Source organism: Hippopotamus amphibius, chromosome 2 (genome assembly GCF_030028045.1).
Source record: "Hippopotamus amphibius kiboko isolate mHipAmp2 chromosome 2, mHipAmp2.hap2, whole genome shotgun sequence".
Lineage (NCBI taxonomy): Eukaryota > Metazoa > Chordata > Mammalia > Artiodactyla > Hippopotamidae > Hippopotamus > Hippopotamus amphibius.
In genome coordinates, this window is record NC_080187.1 from 46568597 (window position 1) to 46595428 (window position 26832).

Sequence of the window (26832 nt, forward strand, 5' to 3'; positions counted from 1 at the left end):
TTAGTATAAAGATATTGTCCGTTAGTGAAACTTTTATTTGCTGTGAAGATTTCTTTTAAAGGTTTCTGAAAAGGCTCACTGTTGTGTGTGTTTGGCATTCTTTTTGGATTAGATTTTAAAATCTGAATTTAATTTTGCACAGCAGAGTAAATTATGACCCCCTGATTTATCCAACAAAAGGCCATGGGCTAATCCTTTTGGATTATGGTAAAGGAAAAGGAACACTTTAGTTAATTATAGAATGAGTTTGCAAGATTTATCATCCCTAGATCTGTTATGGAAAACTTTCAAGGGATTCAATATACATGTGGTTATTTTTCTGGATGATACTGTTGTTGTTACAGCTGGACTGCACCATCTGAATCATCTTGGGCTTATGATTAGACCCCTAAATGAAACATTATTTTGAATAAATCATCTGCCCAGAATAAAAACAGGAGTTTCAGCTCAAGCTCGGTGATTAATGCAGTGGTACAATCAAGTTTTTGTTAATGGCAGGATTTAGAAGCTTGGAAATTGTTATGTTGATGTATTTTTCTAGCTGGTAGGAAATTCCACTTAGTATCCAGTTGCCCAATAAACTAAATATATGTTAGTCACATAAAGATCATTGCTTCCATTTAACACTTCGACCTGGTTAATTAAGCTGTTAAAGCACAGAATTTTACCACTTATTTTGTATTCATACACAACAAGCCTAAATGGTGTGGAGCTATAATTAGTAAATAGACTAAAGGACGTGAAAGACTCTAGGGTCAGTGATCATGCTTTAGCTTGTCATCAGAAAAGATGCAAGATCAACACAACAGAGAGGTTCACAGCATGCAGAAAAGCAAGCCAGCCCTAGAAATATGAGTGACTTATTAAAAGGAATGTAGCTACTTAAGACCATCTTTTTAAAGTGCCAGTATTGTGTATGATTGCTGTCTGTCAGATAATAATAATACTGCTAATTAAGTACCTGCTAGATTTGATATTTATTGTTTCATTTAATTCTTATTCCTAAGCCAATGAAGTAGGTCTGTCTCCTGTTGGACAGGTGAGGAAATTGAGACTCAGTGGGGCAGGAAAATAATCCTAGTTGACTGGGGAAATAAGTATGGCGGAAAGACTCAATTTCAAAGCTCAATGTTTACAATTTTTCTTTTTCTTTTTAAAATCACTCTGCCTTCTACTACGACACTGCTACAGCCATCCACAAAAGTAATTTGGGCTCTTTGCACTAACAACTTTACGTTTGTGTGGCAAAATTGCTTGTGAAGGACGATTTATTAGACTTTGCGTCTGTAGTGGATAAGAAGGAATAACAATGTCTAGGTTCTGGTCTGATCCTCCCACTGATTGCCTGGTTAAGCGGCTGACTTTTTTTTTTTTTCTACAGCATTGGAAAAAATGTCTTTCTTCATCTTCTGTGAAATCCTTAAGGGCAGGCTTTTTTTTTCCCCTCTCTCCCTCCTTCTAAGTCTCCGTGTGCTATGTGTAGCAGTTAATAAAAAGTGGGCCTTTCGCTGCTGAAGGATAATAAATAGGGTGTTATTGTACCTGCATCTCAGAGGTATTTTAATTGATATGTTCTTAACAAAGGATGTGGTGATGCTTTTGGAAATTGCTGGGAAACGTGAATACAAAAATGATCAACGGGACCAACAGGCACAGCTTGTCGGGCATGTTTTTAATTTGCATTTATGTAACTTTACTATTTCTGGGCATCCTTGTGAGGACACATTTAAAAAATTAAAAGGGAAAATTTATTTTTCCAAAATGTTTGCTGACCTTCACAGCATAAATACCAACGAACCCGAGCTTCCGAGAGGACAGACTGTGGGGAGCTGTGAAGATGATTCGGGCAGTACATTGTTCCACAGGAGGCGCTCAGGCCTTCCACTAACCGAAGAGTCTAAGTCAGCATTTACTTAGAAAATTTCTTTTAAAAGAGTTACAGAGGCAGTCCAGGAGTATCAATATTCCCTGTACAAACTCATATCTTTGTTCTGTTCTCTTGCTCTTGTGCCGTCTCTCTCTTTTTGAATTTCCTATAAAAGCTAAATTAGGTCTCAAGGGTTCTGCACCACTAAGCAAGGATCTCTTCTAGTCCATTGTGATGGAAGTAAATGTACTCAGGAGGGAGATGTACTTGAAGGAAAGGCTAAAGTATCTCCCTTCATTGAATTCACCCGTCTCCCACACAAGTTACCCACCCTGACTTCTCTAAATACTTCCCGGGTGCGTGCACACACACAGGCGCACACACACACAGGCGCACACACACACACTCCAACTAGCCCTCAGCAAAACTGTGCAGTAGGCAGGTTATTTATCTTAAATCAGCGCAACTGTTCTGTGCTCACCCCATCTCGACTCTATCTAGAGGGGATGGAGGGATCTTTCAAGTTTTCAGGTTCTTGAGGTCTCTCCCTAAATCCCCATGAAAACCTATTCTGAGGGAAGGTCTGGTAAACTCACTTACCAGGGTATCAATGTTATTGAGGCTAAATTGCTCAGTAGTATATACCTTATAATAGACTTCAAGAACAATCAGACTCTTCTTTTGATATCTGTGACCCTTACCATAGTTCTAATGAATATTGCATTATTGGTATAGTGTAAGATACAGGACTATGTACAAATTCACGATAATTCTGATTAGCTGGGGAGACCAGGTATATGGTAGGAGTCAGATCTATCGGATTTTAGAATCACAAAGAACATCCCAATTCAGGATTTTGGAATCACACGGTCCCGAAGTGGAATCCACGTGTGCACACCTCATACCTGTTTGGTTTGGGGAAGGTTACTTAATCTAGAAAAGCCCCTGATCCCTCAATAAATAAAACCCCTGAGAGCCAACAATGATAACAATGTAACAAGGTATTATCCCTAAAGGCATGTGCGCATGGACTCGGAAAGCTGGAGGGATCCTGGAGACAATCTTATTTAGACACGAGGAGGCAGGACACGAGGAGGCAGGGCCCGAGAGGCGACTCACCGAGGGTGCACCGTCAGGAGTGGCAAGATGCCGCTTGGATAATTTCTAGAACTCTTTGCATCGAATCCCCAGAAGACAGTCTGTCTGTCGTGAGACACTGAATTGTCATTGTGCTGGATGCTGCTTGCATGTGGGTGTGAGCCACACGTTCTCAACTTAAGACAGGTTGTATCTGGGCCAGGTGCGGTGTGTGGTTACCGGTGGCCGTTTTTAAAATGCACCGTTTACAGTAGAAAGGTATGTTTTCAAGTGACTTTGACTGATCATCCTCTCATCCCAGTGTTCCGTTAATGGTGCTGAGGAGAGACGTTTCCATGTGTGTAAGAGGAAGATGACCCAGATGACTTCCCCAGACCATTCACCTAGCTTTGGGTTGGCTAGGGTCAGGGGGGCATCTGAAGGTCATGCACCCTAGGAAGGGCTTCTGGGACAGACAAGACAGACCAAGAGAAGGAAATCAGCTTGCAGCATCCTGTGGCCATAAGTGAGTGAGGGGAAGAATGGAGGGCACAGATGTTAAAACCTGGATTCAAAGCCCACTCTTCCAGGTGCTAACTGGGCGACCTTGTTACTTAACCTCTCTATGCTCCATTTTCTTCATCTGTGCAATGAGGATTAAAAAATACTACTAATTTCAAGGACTTATCCTGATGAGGAAGTGAGGTAATTAGTATAAAGTGCTCACAACAGAGTCTGGCACATAGTAAGAGATCAATAAGAATTAGCTATGACGATGAAGAAGAAATACAGATAAACGCCAGGGGAGCCCAGGCCTTATAACACTTATAACACATGTTATATAATCACTCGTCTTAAAATAATGGTTTGGAAACTGCCCATTTTTTTTACGAGTACTAGGCTAGCTTTTTTTTTTTTTTTCTTTTCTTGCAATTAAAAATGTCCAGCAAGGAATTTTTTTTTTCTGGATTCAAATACAAGTTCATCAAATGCCTTTCAAACATTACAGCTTTTATATATAGCAGGTTTTGGACTGCTAACAAGGTGCTAATATCTGTCCCATAACACTGTACTTTTCTGCCAACTGACTCAGTTTGTTTAATTAGACCATAAGATGTTGGGCTGAGTATAGTACAAGTTACATAAGTTTCACAGTTTAGATCTCCTAATGTCAGTACCTTCCATTATGGGAGAAAGCACCACTAAAATTACGACTCCCCTAATGGGAATCTTAAAAATGCACTGATGAATACCATCATTCATTTGTCTTAAGATGAAATAATGGAGGTTTTGAGTATTTTTTTAAAAGATTGTATATGCATTTTGCAGGTGTATATTTGGAAGTAGATGCAGATGCAATTCTTGAGGAGTTGTTTTTCTAACGGAAAGCATAATTTTTACTGGGAAGAAGAGGAAAGATCCAACTATTTTAGATACTTGGTGGAATCTTTAAAGGTTGTGTGTTAAGTATAACAAAATATTGGACCGCTCCCATTTAAAAAGTGGTGAGTTCCTTCATAAAACCTCCCAAGAACAGATCAACCCTCCACGGCTGTGAAAAAAATGCCATAGATATAATAACATTTAGTTAGATGGTATGTGGAAAAACATTGCAATTTATATTTGGTAATTGTTCTGTCTATAAGTTTTTCAATGAGATCATGCTAAACAAATATAAATAAATATAAGGAAAAAAATCAAACCATCATAACAATCTTTGTGTTTCTTCTCTGCAATTGGATGCAGTGCTGTTCTCAGTCAATGCTTTGAAATCAGGTTCACCAGGTGTATTAGGACCTGTTAGGTGAGAGTGCGGACTCTTACTATGAGACAGGTTTTAAGGGAGTAACTTAGATGTTAGCTAAGCCTGCTGATACTGGCATATGCCAGACCAAGTCTCCAGCCCTCCTCTCTGCTTTTTGCTTGACTCTTCTTTTTATCCAGTGACCTCTAAAATCAAAAGATATATTTGAAACAAGGACTAGTCATAGATTTCGGTTTTTCAGATGTTCAAACACTGGATCCTTAACATTCTCAACTCCTCTTAGTACAACAAAACTCTGCATTTGATATTTCAGCATCTCAATTCTTTCCTCTTTCTAACCAAATCTCTACTTCCTAATGAAAATTCTCTGGAAAGCCTGCTGTACTTGGAAAATTATATATATACTATAGATGTTGATCTGAGATTCTCTAAGCCTCAGCTTTCTCATTTGCAAAACAGAGATAATAGCACTTCACTATTTTTGTGACAATAAAAATTCAAGAATAATCATAAACCACTCAATGAGGACTAAACACTAAGTACTTTATAATCTTAATTTATGTAATCCAACCCTTACAATAGCCCCATGAGGCAGGTATTCATCTTCATTTTACAAAATATTTGAGGCTCAGAGAAGTTAAGTAACGTGCCCAAGGCCACACAGTAATTAGCAGAGGCTGGATTGGAAACTGATTGTCCTACTTTAATGCCTGGGACTGTAAATTGCTCCCTATGGGGTCAAGGACCTAATGCAGTATCTGACACATAGTAAGAGTAAAGTTAATGCTGGTTTTTTCTCTTACACTGTTTCATTTGGGGTGGTATACACACATAATTTGTGCCTTACAATTCTGCCCCCAAGCTTTAGTCTACTCTGTCCTTTCACCAGAAAAGCTTCTTATGATTTCTTGCTAATAAGATTCTACACAATTTGAAGGTTTTGTTCAAGTGACTTCCTATAAAGTTCATCCTAATCACTGTAACATGGACCTTCTCACTTCTGAACTCATTTAGCTTTTGCCTGTTACAGGGGTCCTTTGGCAATGCCATACTGCCTTGTATTCTTAGTTAACAGTTCACGTTTGCCCTTTTGAAACCTCAGGGGTTCACTTCTCAAGAAAAGAGATAGCATTTTGCAATGGTTAAGAACACTGTCTCAAGAGGTAGCCCGCTTGGGTCTGAATCCCAGTTTTGTCATTTACTAGATGTGTGACTTAGGCAAGTACTTAGCCTTTCTGTACTTCAGTTTCCTCACCTGTCAAAAGAACCAAATAATAAATACTAGTTTATTATAAGGTTGCTGTGAGGATTAACTGAGTTAATATTTGTTAGGAATTAGACACGAACATGACACTAATAAGTGCTACATAGTATTTATTTTTTAAATAAATACATTTACTTCATTGGATTGCCTCCAAAAATTACATAATGCTCAGAATATACTAGATATGCAAAATATTTGTTTGCTGATTAGTTAATTGGTCATTTTTTGAGCTACTTTTCCTCATCCATAATCAATCTGAAGTTTCAATTACCCATTATGCATGGATAAGGTATTGAGTTGGGAGTTGGAGATTCAAAGATGTCTGACCCCAAGGGCTTAAAATATAGAGAAAATAAATATGTAAGGGAGTTATATTTAAACATTAATTAATGATTCATTATGGAAATGTGTATAAATAATGTGCTACAGACTCATTCTATTAAAATGTGGCCAAGCGGCCAGGTACTGCATTGTATTTCAGCATATTTTTAATATACTATTATCCCCTTAAGGCTTGAATACTCTCACTCATTTATTCAACACTTATTGGATATCAGATTTTGTGCTGAGTGATGAGAATACTAAGTTCAATAAGACATGGATCCTGCCCTCAGGGACCTGAGTCCAGAGTTGGGGTCAGCAAATAACTGTTCACCAAAATGTAGCCCACCACCTGTTTTTGTAAATAAAGTTTCACTGGAACACAGCCACAACCATCCATTTGTATATTGACTACGGCTGCTTCTGTGCTTCAATGTCAAAGTTAAGTAGTTGTGACAGAGACTTTGTGAGCCATAAAGTCTAAAATACATACTATCTGGGACTTAAAAAAAAAGTTTTCAGACCCCTGGTCTAGTAGAATGTACTTAAGTACCTCTTTTTTGAGTAGGATACTGCTTCTACGTCATGGTTGCTGATTTTGAGGATAGTGATCATCCAGAACTTCTACAAAAAACTGGCACTTTAGAAATGCGGGTGAAAGAAATAGTGGGTTATTGTCTAAAGCCTCTCAGATATGATTGTACCTGGTTATCTAAGAAAAGGTAATGGAGAGCAGGTTATCGTTCTTGGTTCTTCTTAGAGTCTGAAATAGTTGTTGCCTGGGTGCTCAATCTAATGAAATTCCTAAGCAGTTATGATACCAGGTTAATATGGACCTGAAAAAATCACGGCAGAGCACCACAAACTAGGAGTCATAGGGCCTGGAGCATTCCCCTCCATCCTAGAAATATTGTAAAAGTACATACTATATCAATTGAAAGGATGTAATTTCTGAGGCATTTTGGAGTTTATATTTTAAAATAAAACTGATGAATTTCTCTTTAAATGTATTAATGGAATCTAAATCTTAAAATGTTTTGATATCTGTATCATACATTTGAAAAGAAAATCATAAAAAAGCTCTTCTTTAAGAGAAATTTTTCAATATATATTTTTCCTCCTTAAATTCACATTTCCATTTCACCTCCCCCCCACAGAATTTTATTCTGTCAAAATTTTCATATTTGAAAGTCTTTTTTTAATCACTTTGCAATACTTCTCTTCAACAACAATTATATATATATATTTAAGTTAAACATTTTTCCCCTGTGAACACATGTTCTGAGTTTTAACTTTTCTTCTGGATTGATTTATTTTTATTATTATCGCTAAGTCACAGTCAATAAAAATTACACAATTATATTACAAATTTTATATTTACTAAACATAAAATTAAATATTTAAAGGAAATTCATCTCTTAATAAACCTGATGGGGCTTTTTTCCCTTCCAATTATTTCTGGTACCTCTGCTTATCTATTATTAACTACTAGAATGTAATGGGGTTTAGCATCACTTCTATTCCTATTTTTGTTTTTAGAAATGTAAGTGTTGAAAACATATTCACATAAATATGTAGGTAGAAGTGGAACTAATGTTGCCAAAGAAGTTTAATCATTTCTGTAAACATCTTCTGAAATATGTCTCAAATCACATAGCATTCTATTATCAAAAACTATCTTTAATGATCTATAACTGACAACTTAGTTAGATCTTCCTTCAATTTTGTTGAAAGTAAAAAAATAGAAACCACCTGACTTGTAAAAGAATGTTTTGCCCTTTCATTAGAATTATTCACTTTCTCAGCATCAAAATCAAACTTTCAAATTGTCCCTTTGTTGTAGTGCATGCAAGTTTTCCCATCTTGGGAACCATGCCCATAATAAAATTTGAAATGAGTGAGAGCTCAGTCTTTCTTTTGTGGAATGGAAGTGAGATCACTGTGAAAGCATAGGAGGAAAGAGGAACCAGCTTTCTCAGAGAATATGTAGGAGAACTGAGGATCTGTAAAGTGAGTCCATTTAGAAAGCCTTCATATGTTTCTCAATCTTAGCACTATGGACATTTTGGGGAGAATAAGTCTTCATTTGGGGGTTGGGGCGGAGGGCTGTCCAAACATTGTAGAATGTTTAGCAGCGTTCCTGACCTTTACCTTCTGGATGCCAGTAGCACCTCTTCAATTGTGACAATCAAAAATGGCTCTTGGGAAATATCTCATTTCTTTGATTGAAGTTGCTGACACTTCTCATTATTCCCCAAAGTGCTGTTGTGTATATGTTTCATTTTTAAGTGGAGTTCAATTAAAATCAATGTGTTTCTGAGAAAAAAAAAAATGGCTCTTGGCATTGCCAAATACCTTCTGGGGGCAAAACTGCCACCTGTTTTGAACCACTGGGGGATGAGTACCCATGAAAGAAGACTACCTTGGCAGGGAACATCATAATTGAATCCTGCCCTACTAAGTACCAATGAGTTCCCAACAGTCTTAAGGGCAAATGGAGATTCTCCACATCTATCTCAGAGCACAGGAATATTTAAAAATTTTCCCACAGCCCCACCAGTAGGTATCGATTCATCCACCAGCTCTTAAATTTTGTGACTTGAGTGTATCTGTGTCGGTGTTCTTTAACATCTCTGGGGATGACAAAGCCCCCCAGTGTTGTCAGAAGACAAATATGGGCTAGTTTAGTGAAGGTAAAAGGAAGGCAAGTGGATTAATTTTTCAACATGAGTATTCGGACCTTTTCTTCAACATCTGAAGCAATATATTTTCCACATTAATATGAGCCTTCAGAGACAAAAAAAGCAATGTTAACCTACTCTTTATAAGAATTTAGTAAGGCAGAACCCTTCATTTCCGAATGAGGGAGAAAGTTTTTTAACTGCATATTATTACTACTACTATTATTATCGCTATTTCTAGTACTTACTGTAAATTACAGCATATGGCTTTCAAGAAGACTAGACTCTAAGCTCTTCAGAGGATAGGACTGAATTCTAGTCACTCTTGTACCTTCAACACTTAGGAGAGCGCCTGGTGCATAATAGGTCCTTGATAAATGTTTGGTGATGAATGAGTGAATACTTGTGCGAATATTAAATAAGTTAATTTTCTCAGTGAGCCATTAAACTTTCAACCTTAACCCTATAATCATACGAGCTGACCTCAGGCAAATGGATGAGCTAAAATATAACAAATCATAGATAAAGGACAATCTTACTGCTATGTCAGAGTAACTGAGCATTCACTGTGACACTTACCTACAGACTAATCTACAGAGAATGTGTGGAAAGTTTTGAAAGAATGAAAAAGCAATAAGAAAATAATTACCTGATATCTTAATATCGCAAGGTAACTTTTAGCATTTTAATATGTTTGCTTCAATTTCTTTTTTAAGCATTTTATATAATTTGGATCATACAGTATATACAATTTTGCATTTTAACTTTTTATTTGTCTTTAGGTTTAGTGACGTCAGGGATGATGTCTTTCTTGCTCACCATTTTATCCCTAGAACCTAAACCACGTTGTTAAATACATTTAAACATTTAGTACTAGTGAAGTATATTAAACATGGTGACTGCATACTAGCATAACAATGAGTACATACTAAATGAAAGTGTGCTATAAAGAGCATTACAACAAAAGCTTCCCCATATTATTGAAAATATCATAATGAGGCTATAACAAATTTTTAGGTACAAGACTTTAGGAATAAATTCTTTCAACACTTTATTTCCTTTGGAAAGATTCCCAGAAAGTGAATTACTGGGCCAAGGAGTATGATCATTTTTAAGAGTTTAGGCTCAACGACTGGACCGATATAAACACCTACTATAGAATATGAGAGTGTCCAATTCATCACACCCTCTACAACTTGACAGATGAAGATGCCACTAATATTGTTTTAATTCTTTAATAAGTGAAGTTGAGCTGTTTTTTTCCAATTGTTTATAAGCCATTTATATTTCTTCTTTTCATAAGACAATTGTTTATGTTTTGGGGGACTGTTTTTTAAGGTGTTGAAACTGCATTTTTAAACTGTTAAAAAAAGCACTCTGTTTACATTTTTTGGGTTTTCTTTGGCTTAGCTACCCAGGGCACATTCTTATTTATACCTGCCCTGCATATCTCACAAGATGCTATGTACATCACCCAGACGGCATCCACAGAAGCTCCCTGAGAACTACAGAGCACTAAACACAGGCAAGACCGTACTATCAATTTTACCTGTGATTATGTTTGTAAAGAGATGAGGTTGCATCTGTCAGCTCCTCCCAGGTTTATGGAATTCCTTTTTAAAATGTTTTCAGAATTTTCCTTAAGAGCAGCTACAGTGCAAAGACTGACAGACTTAACGAGTGTAGAGAAATATTCCACTATTTTTAAAGGATAGAGCAAGCACAGAAGGTATTTTACATGAGGTAAAACAAAGAGAATCACCTGAGATAAGCCTATACTTTTCCCCAATGTAATATGATTAAACATACTAGATACTAAACACAAGATGAAGACAGCCCCGCATAGATTCTCATGCAGTCCATTTTCTTTCTAATAGTATCTGTGGTCAAATTTAGTCGAGTTGTGGGAGTCAGGACCATTATATAATAAGATCAATTCGAGTCCTGGAGAATAAACGACAGGGTAGGGTTGGTGTTTCAAGCTATGTTTGTACAGCACAGCTTACACAAAAAAGGTCTGAAAAATCAATAACAGTGGACTAATAAATATGCTTTTAAAGAAATGTGAATGAACTTAATGTGAAAGCATAAAAATTAATCATATAAATGATAGCTTGATGTAAGGAATATTATGTTTCAGCCAAAATGCAAAACACATTAAACTGTAATATTGTTAAGGAGGAGCAGAACTCTGCGTTTATTCAGAATTAATGTCAGATTTCATTGGTTTTATCTTTATATTGCTGGGCACAATTAGACATGGCACCCTCAATGTCGTCAAGGTTTTTTTCCTTAAGAAAATATTTTATGCTTGTACAAAACATAGAGTTGGATAGGATGATAATAGGCCTTTGATATAAATGGTGTGCTGACGAGACTTTCAATCCCAGCCAATCAATCAGACAAAATTAATTAAACTCAGGTAAATGGTGGTATGCTCGGCTATTCAACCCATTCCTTTGTTTGAAATGCTTATGGCCAAAGATAGATAACGCTTCTCTTAACAAACATAAAAACCAGAGGAAAGAATTGACACACTGAGGGACAAATGAGTGAATTAACATTATAATCTATCAGGTAAGCACATGTTGATTATTGGATAAAGAGGAATTTCATATTTAGAAATCAACAGTCTTTATAGCTATTTCTCATAAAGTTGTTTCTTTCCTTAAAGTAGAGGCAGCTAGGTTAGGGTCTTAGTGGAAGAAACATCTATAAATATATAATTGCACTAAAAATTTGAAATCTCTGTCAAAGGAGACATTTAAATTTATGAAATTAAATTTTAGAATCTTCAAGGGAATAATTATGTTCACAAAAATTTTTACTACATATATATGTATAGTACTATATATACTTTGACATTGTTATTTTTACTGGACAGTTTCTATTCAGAATCTGTAGATGTTTCCATAATACTTATTGTAATTTTTCCTGAGATTGGTAAATGTCATGATCATTATTTTAGGAGCGAAAACTGTGGAAAACTACGGTTTGTCCAAGGACGAAATATATACTTTTGCTATATTATTATGTATTATTTATATGGCCAAAACACTCATGAGAGTTTGGGTACAAAGTTTTATCGTGAGGGCCAATACTGGTCAAATAGTAGTACAGGCTCCATCTGGACTTAGCAAGTATTAATGCCATAATTGATTAGTAATGTCTGCTGTGGGTACAGGGATGGTAAAAAGATAGTACAGCACAGCCTAAGAGAGAAAGCATAGAGTAATGAAAATAGAACTGGACTCAGAGTCAAAAGCCCTTGACTGAAGTCAAATTCTGGCCTCAAGTTCTTTTAACAAATACTTATGGACAAATCATATATTTTCATATTTAGAAAAAAGAGGTATGATAAACACTGAGCATTTTGAAAAATTCAAATGAAGCAAAGATTATCTAAGGAATTCTTTAGGAATTTTATAAGAAAACCACTTTTGTTGTGCCTGAGACTGCTATCTTAGCGGGCATCACTTTTCACACATTGTAAGTGCTCAATAATCAGGATTTGTTGAATCACATTTAAACCTGATCCACTATTGCAAGTGTCACCTACAACTTTGTCACATATTTTCTTTTACTTTTTGGTCATGGTATTATGGTAAAAGAAAGTCTGTCTTTGACTCTAAATCAACATTCACGTCAACCATGTTAGATAACTTTTCAGAAATCATTAATGAAATTTTGGTGGAAAAAAATTCAGAATTAATTTATTTCAATAAAAAAGAACACTTTCTAAAACTAATAAAGTAAATTTTAATTTTTTCTGAGATGGGTGGCAACCAGAACTGACTTTTGGTAATATTAGTAAACAAAACAAAATAAAACAAAAACACAATTGGAAGGATATTAATGCTACCTTATTAGCATTCTTATTGATATTTCTGAGCTGTCTTTGGAAAGATACTCCAAAAGCCCTGCTCCTTTGGTACTTAGCATTTTTTTTTTTAAATGACAGGAATGAAAATATACATGCAAAGGTGAAAGTGCTTAGAACTGCCTTTTAAAAGATGTCAGCATTTAAAAGAAAAAAAAAGAATATTGGGCCATTTGTTTTAAATTTAATTTTAGAGCAAATTTCTAAATGAATTTCTAAATGAATTTATCCAAAATATTAAAAAAATTATTGTCAAGAAGCACTGCACCTTAAGGATACGAGGTGTTTTTCCTGAACAAATGTTCCTCTATTCAACCAGACTGTGTGGCATTTGTTCATATTCAACAATGGTGGAAATTTGGAACCAGGTTTCTTCTTAAAAAAAAAAAAAAAAAAAGGCTAATTCCTGTGCTATGTGCCAGGCACAACTTATGTACAAGTTAATACAAAACGCTGTGTGTAATAATTTTATTATTTGACGTGACAATGGTAACGATAGTCCATTAAATTACTCCTTAGAAACTGAACATGCCTGAGTTCTTTAAAGTTGCGTGTTCCTGTTTGATTCTGGAATCTAGCAGCCAGCAGCTGCTGGATGCTAAACTATGACTCGAGTGTTCATTCTGGCTCAAGCTCCATAACGAAACTTTTACTTGGGCAACTTGGAATATGGATTTTTATGCTAATCCAGTGTTATGGAACCCATATGAAGCACTTTTGTGATCCATTTCTTGGACAGGTGAAATTAAACATATTTTAAATGTGGTCTGATCAATAACTAGTTTCAATCATTTTCATTATACTATTCAGGCAAATAAAAATAGTACTACTGCCTGAATTTCATAGCCTCAGAATTAATTTCAGGCGAGAACACATTCTGATCCTATTTAACAAGACTGTCTTTAAATAGTCTTTTTAAGGGAAAGATCAAAATAGTAGTAAACACATTTCCATAAAAGCCACAGTAAAAAAATCTAGATTCATACTACATATAGCATTCAAGTAAACTACTGTTCTCCAAAGGTTCAGTCTGTATTTGCTGCCCAGAAAAGCACACGGGCCCAGGAATAACATGAACTGGGTGTAAGAGTCCACTCTCATATAACATATGACACCAGCGGAGAGCACCAGAGAAACTACAGTCCCAAGTGAGGGAGTCATATAAGCTAAAATGTGCCTGGTTTTCAGAGTTCTCTAAAAGGCTGCTTTTTCTTGTTGATTTTTGTGTTTCAACTGACTGCAGTTTCTGGCCAATATGATCATATCAGTGTCCTTTTACACAACTATATTATTGCCTAAACTTAGTGAAATTTGCTTTTAAGCTCAGATAAATGGTGTGACCCATCACGTGACAGGACAGATTTTATTCCAGAGTTAGGAATGGAATCACAGATTGTAATATCATTTCAATGCCATTTTTCAGAAAGATAACTCCCATTTCATACTTTTACCTGATGCTAATCTTAGTTTTGTTTTTCTTTTGTTTAGTATTATTCACCTTTTGAAATAGAAAGCACTGTCAACAAGTATACTTTTCAGTTTAATCTGATAACCTAACTAGGTCTGAAGCTGAGTACTGTATTGTGATGTCTAAATAAAATGGTACAGATAAATTAAAATGATATTTTAAATATAAAAAAAAAAGTGAGGGAGGGAGTGTCCAGAAAACCAGTTGCCTTATTTAATAACTGTTCAATCAAAGCCCCTAAAAGTTAGAGGGGCCGTTCTGTGCCGTCTCTTCCAACCTTTCACCTTTTTAGGAAAGCCTCAAAAAGTGGGGTCAGTCAGCCACTTTGTGAATTCTTCCAGTTTCATGAAATAAATATATTAAGTACTGTAGCCATTAAGTTATCAGGATGTATTGCAACAACAAAAAAGAACCATTCCTTAGTCTAATAAATTCCAGTTAGTAATTAGCATTTAAAAAATGTATCTATTTTTGACGACTGAAAATGTATGACTGTAGTCTTGCTCACTGCCTAGAAATCTGAAGATGAGGCTAATGCTAACGTGGAGGGTTATGACCAAGACTGGCTGCCTGTAAGTCCCAAACAGTGACATTTACCTTTGTGAATTCTCCCCAGTCTAGGGTCCGGTTTTTAGTTCTGTAGGCTCAGAAACTTGATCTCACCAGTGTTTCAGAGTAGATGAGAGTTTAGTACGAGGATTCAAATTAGCTAAGCTCACAGCTAACATAAAAGACCAGAATGCCAAATTATCACTTCAAAATGAAGAGCCTAATTGTGAACTGCAGTGGTTACTTTTTTTTTAAAACCTGATCGGTAATTTACCTATAGATAGATAGTGCTAGGATGGAGACGGCCAAGAGTTGCTTCTCACACTCACTTTTCTGTTACTACCTAGGAGTCCAGGAATTCTCCTTTAAATATACTTAAGAGAGAGAAAAACTTAAAAGTCAGCAAGACTATTATCTCTTGACTTCATAGTTTAATTTTCAGAGTTCAATCTTACATCCAAGTTCTTAGAATGAAAAAGTTTGAAGAATATCATGACGGCCTTCAGACTCTGCCGACATACCCTATTACTTCAATGGATTTTATTCTTCCTGATATCTAGTAATCTAAGATACTCTCTAGAGTAGATATCACAATTTTCAAGTAACGCCTTAAATGTTAAAGAAAATGAAATTCAATATATATCAGCCATGTTCTTATTTTACAAAGATAAGAATTTCTCTTATAAAAACAAATGTATAAGAACATTGTAAAGTATATTCCCATATTTTTTTCCTGGTGATTTTTTTTTTTTTGCAAGTTACAGTCTTCCTCATTCATATTTATCTAATTCTGTACGTAGTTTGTTTTTTGTTTTTTTGTAATTTAAGAATTACTTTAGAGTTTTTGTTTTTAAATTGTCACTTATAAATTATTTTACTAGTAAAAGTTTTATTTGGGAACAATACTGCTACGTATTCTACATCAGGATATGTTCCTTTTGGAACAGTTCTATTTCCATAAACTAAATTTCACATAGCACCAACTATAAAAGGGAAATACAATTGGAAAATACAAGAAACAATAATTTAATAAACCTTATTTATGATCAACAAATTAACCAGAAGACAGACTTCTATGCATCCTTAGAGGCCCATCTCAAATATCACTTCCCCTGTGAGAGCTATTCCGATGTTCTGATAGCGTCCCTACTGTATTGTGTTCTGCTCTCACTTTGATCATAGCTTTGACCTCACCAGTTGTCTAATGTTTTATCAACTTGTGCATCCTTAGGGCTCAGTTTTATGCCTTGCTTTGAGTAGATGCTCAGTAAATCATGGATAAATGAAGGCAGTCACATATATTTCTATTATATATATGGCTGCAGAAGATGAAATCTTTGTGTCAGTTCCTTTTAAAATTAAAACTGAAAATTGAAATATTTGGGAAGATGGTCTTATTCCCATTCTTGAGAGGATATCTTACTTTAGACTCCTAGAAATAAGTTGATCAATGAGTTTGACAAAGTTTTCAGAAGAGGGGAGAATCAAGCTTAGTTGGTTCCAAATAAGGAGAGAAATTTGTATTTTAAAATAATATTTAAAAAAAACTAGTTAGACGATTAAAATAAAATAATATTCTACTTTTTTTCTGCAGCCAGTAATACTCATTTATTCCATGCTAAGTAACTATTATAAATGCCAAGGCCTTTTAAAAAAGCTTTTGCTGTTTCTTTTTTAAAGGATAACTTTGTGCCCAAATTCAGAGAGTACCTTTTGTACTTCTAATTCAGTATTAAAATATTGTCTATCTGCTGTTGTCACATGATTACAACATAATCCTAATAAAATGCAGGTAATGGTGTAACAGTCTTTGCTGGACAGTCATATGAACATTTTTAAAAATATAATTTAAAATTTACTTGTTGCAATAGTCACTGGGAAAAAAGCTTTACTATGAGATAAAATCTACGTGACAGTTTTCTTTAAGCATTCCAAATCTTTTATATGTCCCATGGTACCAGGATATTGGGTTCACATGAGTATAAAGCAATAAGCAGGCTAGTAACAAAAAACATAATTCAGTAGTCAACCAGATTATTTGCCCCTACTGCTGCTTTTTTTTTTTTTCCTCTGATGCCTGTAATTCCACTGAATTTGAGAAATATAACCCAGGACAACATGATATGAAAACTAATCACACACACTCACAAAATGACACCAATAAAAACCCTTTTTAGTTAAGTAATTTACAAAGTCAGCATACCCAGCCAGTTAATAAAATATTCCCTGTGCAGAGGTGAACATGCTTAAGTCAAAGCAGATTACTTCTGTTCTTTTATAAGAACATGTTTTTGAACAAGTTTTTAGTCTCATGTTTTGGCAAAAGGTAATGTTTATTTTGACCTCTGTAAGAACACATCTAAGCCAAGAACATCCCAATTTAATTTTAAAACAAAGTTTAGCATACCATTGTAGTAATTATCATAAGTAAATTCTATTTCTAATAGTTATAAAATAAGCACTAACCAAGAAAAATGCGTTACATTTAGTATAAAATACTGTATCCTTCAATAGTTATTTTAAAATGTTTTAAATGCTTACTATGCAAGGTTATTACACAATGTAGATAAAATATATGTTGAATATTATTTTTAACTCCCCTGGTAACCATTAATGAAATCGCACTTATTATGCAGACAACAAATTTAGGACTTGAAATATTGATGGCCACATAGATATATTTTAAAGGTGAACAGAGGAAGCCAAAATTCTCAGTGGCCTGCAATGCATAATAATTTTGTGACACTATGATCACAATATTTCCTTTCATAAGAACCCACTCCCCAGTGCCATTAGTTAACCACATGGTTATTATATTTAGCTTGATTCTCTATAAATGCCGTTATAACACCTGTGGTTTCCCTCATTAAGAACTGAAATGGATGGGGTCAGGGGTTGAAAGGGCAGCATATGCGCTATGAAAGAACTAGTTAACATAGCCTATTATATTGGTGCACTGGTAAATCTCATTTCTATTCATCAGATGATTAGTTCAATCAATATTTATTCCTCTATGCTCCCTTTGTCTTGTGCTACAAAGGAGACATCCTTCAAATTCATGGCATAAGCCTTGTTATCTATGAATTTGTTGCTTAATTTGAGAGGGAATGTTTTATTTATTTGGCAGTCCTAAATTCTTTGATTCCTTTTCCCTCTAATTATCATTAGGTAGTATAATGGAGTTTTGTGTAGATTATTTATAAATAAATGCTATTAACAGTTTCTTTTTTTATGCGACTAAAGTACCACATGTATTCATTTTTTCTTTTTGAATGCTCTGCAAAGTTGCTTCTGTTTCTCTAAATATGTTTGAATTTGGAAATCTGGATTGTGAAAGCAAAGATAAGAATGATTTTCTCTCTCAAATATTCATTCTTCTTGTCTGAGTGGGTGGTTATAGGCACATACATATACATATTGTGTATCAGTGTGTATCCACAGACGCCTCCAAAGACTGCTATTATCTGCTAGGGATTCTGTTAAGTCAGAGATTCTATTCAAAGTAAGATAAATATTTGCAAGAAGCTGTAATTGGAAGATGATTACAAAATTATAGGAATAATACTTTATGTGTAGAGTGCTCATTTTATCATGTCATTATTCATTACATTACAAAAGATTTATTTCATTTGTCTACTTAATTTCTGTCCTTTAAGAATGGTTGGAATAGTAAAACTACATCTAGAATTAAAAAAAAACCTTATATTAATTATTAAGCAAAATTTCCATTCCTAATATTTACTTTTCTGTCTATTTTAACATCACAATAAAATGGTTTGTTCATGTCAATTACATAAAATTAATGGCAATATAATTTAAAGCCTTTTTTTGTCTTTATGGAATAGACACAGAAATGATTTAGTCTTAAGAAATTCTCATCATAATACTAGAGTGATAATTATATATATTTTGTCATCTCAATCACTAATAAATTTTGCACTAGTAACATATGTGTTAATAACCTTTGATTTGTTTTAATCGGGCCCAAATTTGATAGTCTTAACTTTGGCATTAATTCTCCTATTTCTTCATCTGTAAGGCTTAGATTTCTTCGAGGTATAGTGGTACAGATGTTATTGTTCACAATTTAAAACCTCGCTTTATTTACAAATTTGAAGAACACAAGCAGACCCTCATATGTAGAATTTTAAAACAATAATTTACTAGAATAATTTTTAACTCTGTATTAATTGAAGTACGTTATAATATGTACTTTAAATAAGAGGTTTTATTGCAGTGAAAAAATCTAGTTAATGAGTTGTGATTCACACTTTTATTTCTTGACTATTATATTGAAAAGTATAAAGACTACACAAAGCTGAAAAAAAGTTTTACTTGTCTTTTTATCTAGGCAAACTTCCTGTATTGAATCATTTAAAAATCCTGGTGACAATTCTCTATATGCTACTTATAGAAAAAAAAAAAAGTAGGTATTATTGTATAGTTGGAATGCCATATTCATGAAGACCAACTCTGAAACTTAATATTTTCTTTGTGCTAGAAAATTTTTGTTGCTGTAAAATTAGGTTTCATGAGTATGAAACACTTAAATTTAAAATACAATGTATTTGCATGGCATACACACATGAATAGTTGCTTTTATGGTTGCAAATAGTTTAGTACCTAACAGATTGTTTACCAAAATAAGTAAATGTGGACATTTCTTTTGATTGAATATAAAATAAACACGTTATTTATGTTAAAGTAAAACTTCACATAACCCCCTTTAATAATGATGCAAGAAATCCTTTAAGGGTTTTCTAAATAGTATAGCAAATTATACTGCTGTTGATGGAAAATCCAGGACTTGTGAGCTTTAATCTTGTATCCCCCATGTTCATGAAGCCTGCTGCTCACAGTTCTCCCTTTCTATTTCCATCCTGGTTTCCCAATTCCTGATTATTTGAAGATATAGAAAAGTTAAAAGCCTTAATGGTACTATTATGTGTCCCAGAAGTCCAGGATGTCAAACACTTCTGTGTTAAAATACTTGTTACAAATTCACTCGGGATGTTGGGCGTGGGGGGAGGAGGAAGTCCCAAGATGTAACCACCTAAGAAAAAAATTTTTCTGGCTCTACATTTTTTCAACAATACTTGAAATATAGCTTTAGGATTTCTCTTTGAACTGTTTGAATGTTTACTTTTCTTGAGTTGTAAAGACAGTTTACTGATAATTACTTAACGAACAATTACTAATGGCTACTGACAGAGATGTCCTTCCAGCAATGTTTTTTTAATTTTGGAAGGTGGAATGTTGGTTAGAAATATTTAATTGGAATTTTTGGAAGAAATTTAGATCTAGGACATGTTTAGGAAATTTAAAGGCCTGGCCGGCAGGACATTCGGAGCTCCAGACTTCCCAAGGTTTGCCATACCTCTGAGAGCAAGCTGCTTCTTTTCTAAAGTTAGCAGTTCATAAAAATTAACTACCTGAAAATAATAGATGAAAACCGGACTTTAGAAAAGCCAAGCCCCAACCTTGTTTACAGCAAGCATAAAACCAGATTTCTAATCCTCCAGAGCCACAATCACCTATTGATTGCGACGACATCTGTGCCCCTGTTTTTGGAAGCACGGTTTACTGCGGAGGCAGGGCTGAAAAATCCGAGCATTTCGGTGCCCCTGTGTAATAAACAGCTGGCAGGCTTCCCAGGAAGGAGTCTTGAAATCCACACCTCGAGTCACTTGTTTCTCACCTATGGACGGGCCCAATTAAAAGTCTTCCCTTCCGCATTCAGAAGTTATCCTTTCCAACAATACAATCTACGAAGTAGCATCTCTAAACCTCATGTGGTAGGTACCCTCTAGCAGACAAAGGGTGAAAGGCTTTGTGAGCCACCAAATACAACCTGCTCCGCCCCAGGCCAGCCCAGAGTAAGCCGGAGCGCTCGGGACCAACTCAGTTCAGTCCTGGCGTAGGACAATGACCTAAAGATCAGAGCCTTTTAACCCCTTCCTTACCCTAGAGCTTCCCTCGGGATAAAGTCTCTTAACTATACTAGACCTAGTGGGGGCGGGGTGGAGGCCGGGGGTAGGGGATGGGTTTGCTGTGTTGGTTCCAAGGGCGACCACTCAACGCTGGACCAAGTTTGCGTCGCTCCAAGTACCCTGACTCAGTAGAGTTGCCAAATGCAAACCGTGGAGCCGAGGCGAGGCACAGACTGGGACCACCCGGGGATACGGGACGTGTGTGCGTGCTCGCGCGTATGTGGTGTGCAGGGGGAAAGGGAGTGGGCACCCTGTAAAGCTGAGTTAAAAAAACACCCCCTCCCCCAATATAGACTGCTTAGTAGCCCTGGCACAAGAGAAAGTTGATTCGTTTCCGCTCTCACTTCTCAAGTTCACACTCAAGTTCAACCCGAGTCCCACAAGACGTCTGCGTAGCCTGGACTTTTTCTTCATCCTTAAACAGTCACCCCTGATGACACGGGGGGGCACGGTCTATAGGAAATGCTCAGAGATGGCAGAAGAGAGACAGTAAAGGGTCAAGAAAGGAGAGTCCAGGAGGTAGAGGACACTACCACCTTTTAAGGTTGATTTTTCTTCAGGGCGTCCCCTCAGGTCCCCTGAGAGCCGTCTTAAGTTAGCACCCTCTGGGACTTGGGGTGGGCTTCGACTGCTTTCTCAAGGTGAGCAGGAAGCAGCACCTGGCTTCAAGCTTCTCAAGTCCCTGAAGTGGGCATCTTTGGCGAATCTGGACTGTCGCTGGCAAACTGCTCCTTCAGGAGCAGTGCGATCAAGCTACAACCCACTCTTGTCCCACCCTCTCCTGTTTTCTATAATTTAAGGGGAGGCTGAGTGGCTTTTGCACTCCAGGCCGTATTGCCGGGTTGGAGCTGAGTTGACAAATGGTTTCGGACCTTCAGAACATAAGAACCTAAGCATGGGAAGAATATTGACTGGAAGGGGATAAGTAGCAGTTGGACGAACTGGCTTCCCCAGAGAGGAGCAGGGGAAACTGAAAGGCTGGTAGTGAGACGGGACAGAAAAAGAAAAACAAAGACTAGGGCGTCTCTTACTTAAAGGTTCTGCACTCGCCAATTACCCAAGTATAGTTTCCTGAAAGAATTTGGGCAGTGGAGCATGTGACCTACCCCCAACCGGGACACTAAACTGGAACCAGCTCGCATCCACGGGGGCCCCCAGTACCAGTATGCGGGTCAATTAAGACCATTTCAGCAGGACATCCCTGTCCCTTAGCTTCAGCTTCCTCCCTCCTACCCAACTCCGTAGACGGCCTCTCTGTTCCTCCTCCTTCCCTTTCTTGCCACGTCCCAGCGCCTAGCTGGCTAACCCAGTCTCTGCTGTAGCGTCCAGCTCGGGGCTCAGTGCGAGCGGGGCAGGGGGAACTTGTCCGCTGCCCCATCCGGACGCTCCTAAAGAGGTATTGGGAGTGTGGGTGGGAGATGAACACAGCCTAGTGGAAGGCGGTAAGTGTTTGCAGCCCAACTCTCCCAAGTTCTTCTTGGCTAGTCCACCTGTCGCGCGGGGTCAGGGATGCAGGAAGGTACGGAGCTGGCCGTTTCCAACTTTCTGTTGCTAGGACCCAGAGGGACAGTGGAAGAGGAGAGGAAAGCCCCCCCCCCGCCCTGCCCCCGCCCCACCGCAAGAAACACAGAATGGCCAGAAAGAAAAACTGGGAGGTGTGGGGCGGGTGCTCAGAGGCTTGCACTTATCCCCATGGCACGCGGGCACCCGGCCCGCTCTCCGAGAAAAGAGTGAAGTTGTGGCCAAGAAGACAGTGACGGAAAGCAAGTCTGGGTAGAGCGCGCAGGAAGCCTGAACGTCCCGGCACCGGAGGGGGGGAGACGGACAAAGTGATTCCCTAAAGCAGCCCAGGCCACCGCCCGGGCAGCCCAAAGTGCAGCCGGAGCAGGTGTCTTGCCCCTGTCCCCGGCGCGTCACCCAAAAGTCGCCAGCTCGCCCAGGGGACCCGCTACCGCAGTCGCCACCGGGCGTCCTGGCCCGAGGGTTCACCCGGCACCGCCTCCCGAAGCGGCCCTTTGACAAAGGAGCCTTCCCCGCCCAGGGTAGCCCGGGCTTTTATCCTCTGGAACTTTCTCCGCACAACTTTTTCAGGGTGGCGCTCGTCCCTGGGCCGCGCGGGCTCGGGCACGCGGACCTGGCCAGGGCGCAGCTCGGCGCGAGGGACGCGCTCAGGGGACGATCCCGGAATCTGTGTCTAGCTCCACGACACCGCCCCCTCTGCCTACCACTCCCACGAAGGGGCATGTCCGCTGACCTGGACGCTGGTGGGCCTAGTAACCTGAACAGTGTGTGTACGCGCCCCGCCGCCTGCCAGTGCGCCCCGCGCGCCCAACCCGGGCCCGCGACCACCGCGCGCCCGGCGCTTCTAGAGGCTTCTGCCCGGAGGCATCCTTCTGCTGGCTCTCCCTCCAACCGACGTTCGCATCCACACCGGAGAGTGACACCCCAAAATGGTACAGTATAACTCAAGAACTGGGAGGAAGCAACTAGCGTCTTCCCCCTTTCCAGAAAGCGCCCTCGCGTGTCCCTCCACAACTCCCGAGAGGCATCAACACCTTCCCACAACTTTCTACGCCCAGGCCATTTGCAGCCCACCTGCGAACGCGAACTCAGGAACTGCACGCAGCCAACCTCTTTCCTCTTCGGCTGGGTGCGCTCCCCTCCCCCATCTCCCATCTGGCTGGAGTTGACCGGACCGGGGAGACACGGTGCCTGGGGGCTCGCTTACCTCGCATGGTGTAGCCGCTCTCCCGCTCCGCGTAGTCATGAAGCTGCTCCCAGCCCGAACCCGGAGAGCCCAAAAATCCCGCTCAGCACGAGTGAAGAAGGCAGTCGGCGAAGAGCTGCTCCGCCGAGAAAACCATCCCTTCAGGTGGACGCCGTGGCCGGAGGGTGACGTTTGCCGCCGCCGCTGCTATGTTAGTTTTGATGATGGTGGTGGTGACTGTTTTGATGGTTGTTTGGTTGGTTGTTTGTTTTCAGGAGGGGTGAAAAAAATGTGCTGGCTGGCTGGTGCCTGGGTTTTGTTTTGCTTTTGTTTTTCTTTTTTTCTTTCTCTCCAATGTGCTTGCTTTTTAAAAATGCCACCGCCTCCGGCTCAGAAGATTTCTTTTGTGATCACTTGGACTGAGGAGGAGGAGGAAGGGCAGCAGCAGGAGGAGGAGTTGGTGGTGGTTTTGTTAGTTACAAAGACGAGGGAGAAGGAGCAAGGAGAAGGAAAAAGGAAACAGAAAGAAAAGGAAGAAAGGCGGTGTGGATGGCAGAGCATGTGCGTTTTCACATGACATCTGTGCCTGTTAGCGGATCCACAATGTGAATTTTCACTGTTCAGTTACAGGGAGGAAGGGAGCGAGAAAGAGAGAGAGGAGAGAGATGGAGAGAGAGCGCCGAGAAGGGGCTTATACGCGAGGGCGGGTTTGGCTGGGACTTCCAAGCCCCGCCTCCTGTCAGCGCCGCCGCCAATTGGCGCCCGGCAGTTCTTGGATGGGCTGGGACCATGGGGGACAGGCCTGAAGGCGAGGGCGGGGGGGTTAGGACACCGGAGCCGAAGGAGGGCGGGGTTGGAACTGGGCAGAAGAGACTGTCCGAACTGAGCGGAGGAGGAGGAGGAGGAGAGGGAGCGATAGAGTCGGGCAGATCTGCAGGTGACATTCCCTTCCCACTCCAGGAGGTGGGAGGGGGCACTGACGGGTCCTTGGAGGGGAGCGACGCGGGGCTCTCCGGGTCCCTGGTTGCTTCCCTCTCTCGCAAAACCTGTGGGCCCCGAATAGTTAGTTTTGAATTTCTGGCAGCTCTCCGCAGAGTCCATTTTCGGTAAACTCCACATGTCTGGCGGGGGTTCCCCGGGCGGGACGCTTCAGTTTTGGTTTGGTGGCAGGATAATGCAAATCAACTTCCATCACTTTGAGTGCAACTAAAATGCAGTCCCATGAAGGTAGCCGTCCTCTCCCTTTAAAACCACCTTTTAGATGTTTCCTGCCCCAGTCCTAAAAACAAAATAAAACAATGAGATCTCTTCTGCTTTTTAAAATTACTTTACAAAATTTTAATGCTTTCTTGCATCGAAGAAATTGATTTTATTAGCATTTGGAGTTGCTAATAAACTGGCGTTGGGCCACACGTCTCAGTGATAACAGCCCCAGTGGCAGTGTGGCTACCTTAGTGATGCAAGGTAAAGGGCTGAGGCTGCAAGGCAAGATTGTGTGGTACTCTTGATGAAGGTGCAGAGCTTTAGGGGGGAGAAACTGTTTATTCTCCGTTGCTACTAGAAGACATTTGTCTATTTAGAGGGCTCTGGCAACTAAACGTAGGTAGTTATTGTATTCCTGAGGTGAAAATTGTCATCTATGACTATTTATTTGTATTGTGGTAAAAATCTAATGCATATATCAAAACTGTTCCTTTTCAAGTTTCCTCCTCTCATCAGACATATTACATAGATGATCACATCTGCTTTCCATAGGGAACTTCGTAAATACTTTGATTAATTGGTCACCCTAAAAGACAGAGAGGTGAAAAAATTTGCCTTATCTACTTAGTCTGAAGGCACTGAGGCGTCTACTCTATAGCATACCTGTTGGCAGAGCAGGCCTCGTCATTGTTTAGATACCTGAATAATTTGATTTTTACTTGTATTTATATTATGTCATGTAACACAAAGTGCAATGTAGAACTGGCAGTTATTTAGTTAATTAGGTCATCTACACTGCCAAGTTGTCCCCCCTCCAACCCATTAAATAAAAATGGGTTACTTTCTGAATCTTCAGTAGTGTTAAATTGACTTAGCCCTGCTGTATGCCCTTCCATTTGCAAGCCAATGTGTAATTTAGGAAAATTTTAGTATTAAGAATGAAAGTTGATTGAGTCTTTAATTAAATGAACAAAAGGAAGTTACTGTTCAGAATAGTTATTCCCTTATAAATACCTTTCCTCTAGATTTGTAATTGACACAGTATTTAATCTTTTAAGATAATATTTAAGGCTCTCTAGTTTTATCATTTTTAATCAAGTAAAATATATTCATCATAACTACATTAAAGCTGCACTAAGTTATGCCTAATTTAGTTGCTTCATTAAAAATTACTGAATATAAAATAGTCAAGAAACAAATTGTGACTACATCATTTTAATTTTATGTGCTTCAAGCAGAGACACAGGAATATTGAAAATTCCAAAGCCTTTGTAAACATTATAATTATTATTGTTGTCATTATTTTAGATTTCTATTTCTCATTAAAGAGGAATTTCAAAATTCAAGAATTTTATCTCTTTCATCCAGCCCTAAATTTCTAAACATTTACTGAATACGGAAATTTCTTTTTACTGCTATAATATCTGTAATTATTTAAAAAGATAGTCAAACCATATATTAAAAATACTTTTTCCTCTTCCTACATATTTTTATATATCCTTTGCTTTGTGGGTTTAACAAAGCATACATTTGCTTAGAACTATCTCACATATTTATTAATCCCTCCTGAACACTTTTGAAAAAGCTGTTAATTAGAAATAGACAATTATGTTACATCATTTTTTTCAAAACTGTACCCATATTATATATGTGGTGGTACAAAAGTATCTACTTTCTCTTTTAGAGTGGAATAAATGTTGATCACTGGTTACAATGTGGTGATCTGACATTTTGAATCTTTCTAAAAATTAAAAAAAATAGTTCTTGAGTGTTTCTAATACCTTTCAAATTATTTCAATTGAATCGAACCTATTTATGTAAAATAAATATTCAGGATTTAAATTAAAGAAATCAGCATTTTCCAAGAAGTCACGAAATACGTATGTAAAATCTGATGTTTTGTAACCCATCTGCCAGCAAATATCCATATTTCAAGTGGCATAATAATAATATATTAATATAATATTCTTGATCACATGAAGTTCAGTGTCAGTAATTTTATTTGAATGATTATGGAACTGTCTGGTTTCCTATAAGCTTGAAACTCTGCTTTTGGCTCT

General features: G+C 38.1%; 1 protein-coding gene across 1 annotated transcript in view; it reads right to left on the bottom strand.

The window, feature by feature from the left end:
- RORB (RAR related orphan receptor B) overlaps positions 1-23960 on the bottom strand; it is a 183882-nt gene extending 159922 nt beyond the window's left edge. Inside the window, exon 1 of the mRNA XM_057722382.1 lies at positions 23591-23960. Within this exon, the coding sequence (XP_057578365.1) occupies positions 23591-23597 (7 nt within the window). The 5' untranslated portion in view covers positions 23598-23960. The remainder of the gene's footprint in view (positions 1-23590) is intronic.
- Between the last annotated feature and the right edge of the window lie 2872 nt (positions 23961-26832).